This window comes from Chelonia mydas, chromosome 1 (genome assembly GCF_015237465.2).
Source record: "Chelonia mydas isolate rCheMyd1 chromosome 1, rCheMyd1.pri.v2, whole genome shotgun sequence".
Lineage (NCBI taxonomy): Eukaryota > Metazoa > Chordata > Testudines > Cheloniidae > Chelonia > Chelonia mydas.
Window position 1 is genome coordinate 6,444,444 of NC_057849.1, and position 2,110 is coordinate 6,446,553.

The 2,110-nt window shown below is 46.4% G+C and overlaps 1 protein-coding gene across 1 annotated transcript; it reads right to left on the bottom strand.

Moving 5' to 3' along the window:
* Positions 1–549: 549 nt before the first annotated feature.
* Positions 550–1,485, bottom strand: LOC102934482 (olfactory receptor 51G2). Its single transcript, XM_007061589.2, has one exon. It carries the CDS (start codon positions 1,483–1,485, stop codon positions 550–552), a length of 936 nt encoding a protein of 311 aa, XP_007061651.2.
* Positions 1,486–2,110: the final 625 nt, after the last annotated feature.

Below are 2,110 nucleotides of genomic sequence, written 5' to 3' on the forward strand. Positions count from 1 at the left end.
TCAACACATGTGTGGTGGGGTTCAAACAGTGCAGATGAACTTTTGAACTCTGGACTCACCAAGGACAAAGACAGAGACATTTGGGTTGCTGGATTTTGGGGTTGTTGGACTTTGGGGGACTTTTGGGTTGCTGGACTCAAGAACCAAAGGGAAAGGGCATGGCCCAATTTGCTTGGGGTGGGTTTTTTCTCATGGGTTGTGTTATGAATCCTGTTGGTGGTGTTTCCCCAACATAATGCCACATTGTTTCTCTCTGTTATTAAAAGACTTTTGCTACACTCACACTCTGTGTGTACGAGAGGGGAAGTATTGCCTCCTAAAGGCACCCAGGGAGAGGGGGGAGGTGGTATATATTTGTCCCAGGTCACTGGATGGGGGCTTGAGCCGGTTTTGCATTGTGTCATTGGAATGGAACCCCTAGATACTGAACCCGGCCCTTGTTGCTGCCAACTCTGACTGGCAGAAGGGGTACACATGGGTCCAGGATGGAATAGGTGGCCCATGTTTTTTGTCTCCCATGTCACTAGAGCCAGATGGTGAACTGACCCTTCACTTGATGAACAGCCTGATTATCCTCACACGAAGGTGTTTGATTTTCATGCTGTACACAATTGGGTTCATCAGTGGTGGGAGAAGCAGGGCGATGTAGCCCAGGAGAATCTGAAGTAAGGGAGAAGAGCCCTTCCCAAAGCTGTGTATCACAGTCAAGCTGATCTCTGGTGTGTAGAAGAGAAGGAGGGCGCAGAGGTGGGAGACACAGGTGTTCAGGGCTCTCAGGCACTCCTTGTGGGACGTGATGCTCAGCACTGTTTTGAGGATCATCACATAGGAGAGGAAAATGAGCAGCGAGTCCAACCCCATTGTTAAGAGTTTAGTAAACAATCCATAGATGATATTGACTGTGATATCCGAACAAGCCATTGTCATGACCTCCCGATGCATGCAGTAGGAATTGAAGAGAACATTGGCTTGACAGTATCTGAACCGTTTCAGGAGAAAGGGAAGTGGAAGTATTATGATCATTGCCCTTAGCACAGCCACCAGTCCCATGTTGGCTATTCTTGGCAGGGTTAAGATGGAAGCATATCTCAGCGGGTTACGGATCGCGATGAAGCGGTCAAAGGCCATCAACAAGAGCAGGGAGGATTCAGTGCACTGAAGCAAGTGGATGAAGAAGAGCTGAGCTAAACAGGCATCGAGGCTGATCTCCCTAGAGTTAAACAAGTATATGCCCAGTATCGTCGGTATGGTGGTTATCGATATGCCAAGGTCTATGATGGCCAACATGGAAAGGAAAATGTACATGGGCTCATGGAGGCTTCGATCTCTTTTTACAATAAACAGAATGACTGAATTTCCTACTATTGAAATAACATACATGAAGCAGAAGGGGACAGAAGTCCAGAGATGTGCGTCTCTATGACCGGGTAGCCCGGAGAGAAGGAATATTACAGATTTTAATTTGGTGTCATTGACAGCAGACATATTGTACTGGGCAGGTGCGAGGAGTTCTGAAATGTCCTTCCTAAAAGAAAAATACGAGGAGATTAGATGATATTTAGCAAGAAATCATTCTGCTCTCAGTGCACGTTTACAGACTCCCAGAGCTCAAGGTCGATAAGCAAAAACATACTGTTGGATTTACATGGATCAGATTAATCAGACTGGATCAGACTTGTAGTCCATCTCCCCCAGTAACCAGTGGCCATGTCCAGATGCTTCAGAGGAATGTAGAAGAAGCCCTGAATTATGCTGTGATGAGATAACCTGCTCCCAAGGAGTTTCCCCCTGACACCTACTAGTTAGACATGTTTTGTGGTGTAAATCAGGAAGGTTTAGAGCCTCTCCAAAACTTTTTTTAAAACAATCCTCTCTACTGTAATTGGATTTTCTGATTACTCAGTCCCTCTTTGAATCCTGCTAAGCTCTTGGCCCCATTGATATCTTGTGGCTGTGAATTCCACAGCCTACTTGAGCACAGTACGATTTTACCATTGTGACCTTAGAACATACAAACATAAGAACGCCCATACTGGGTGAGACGAAGGGTCCATCTAGCCTAGTATCCTGTCTTCGACAGTGGCTTATGCCAGGTGCCCCAGAGGGAATG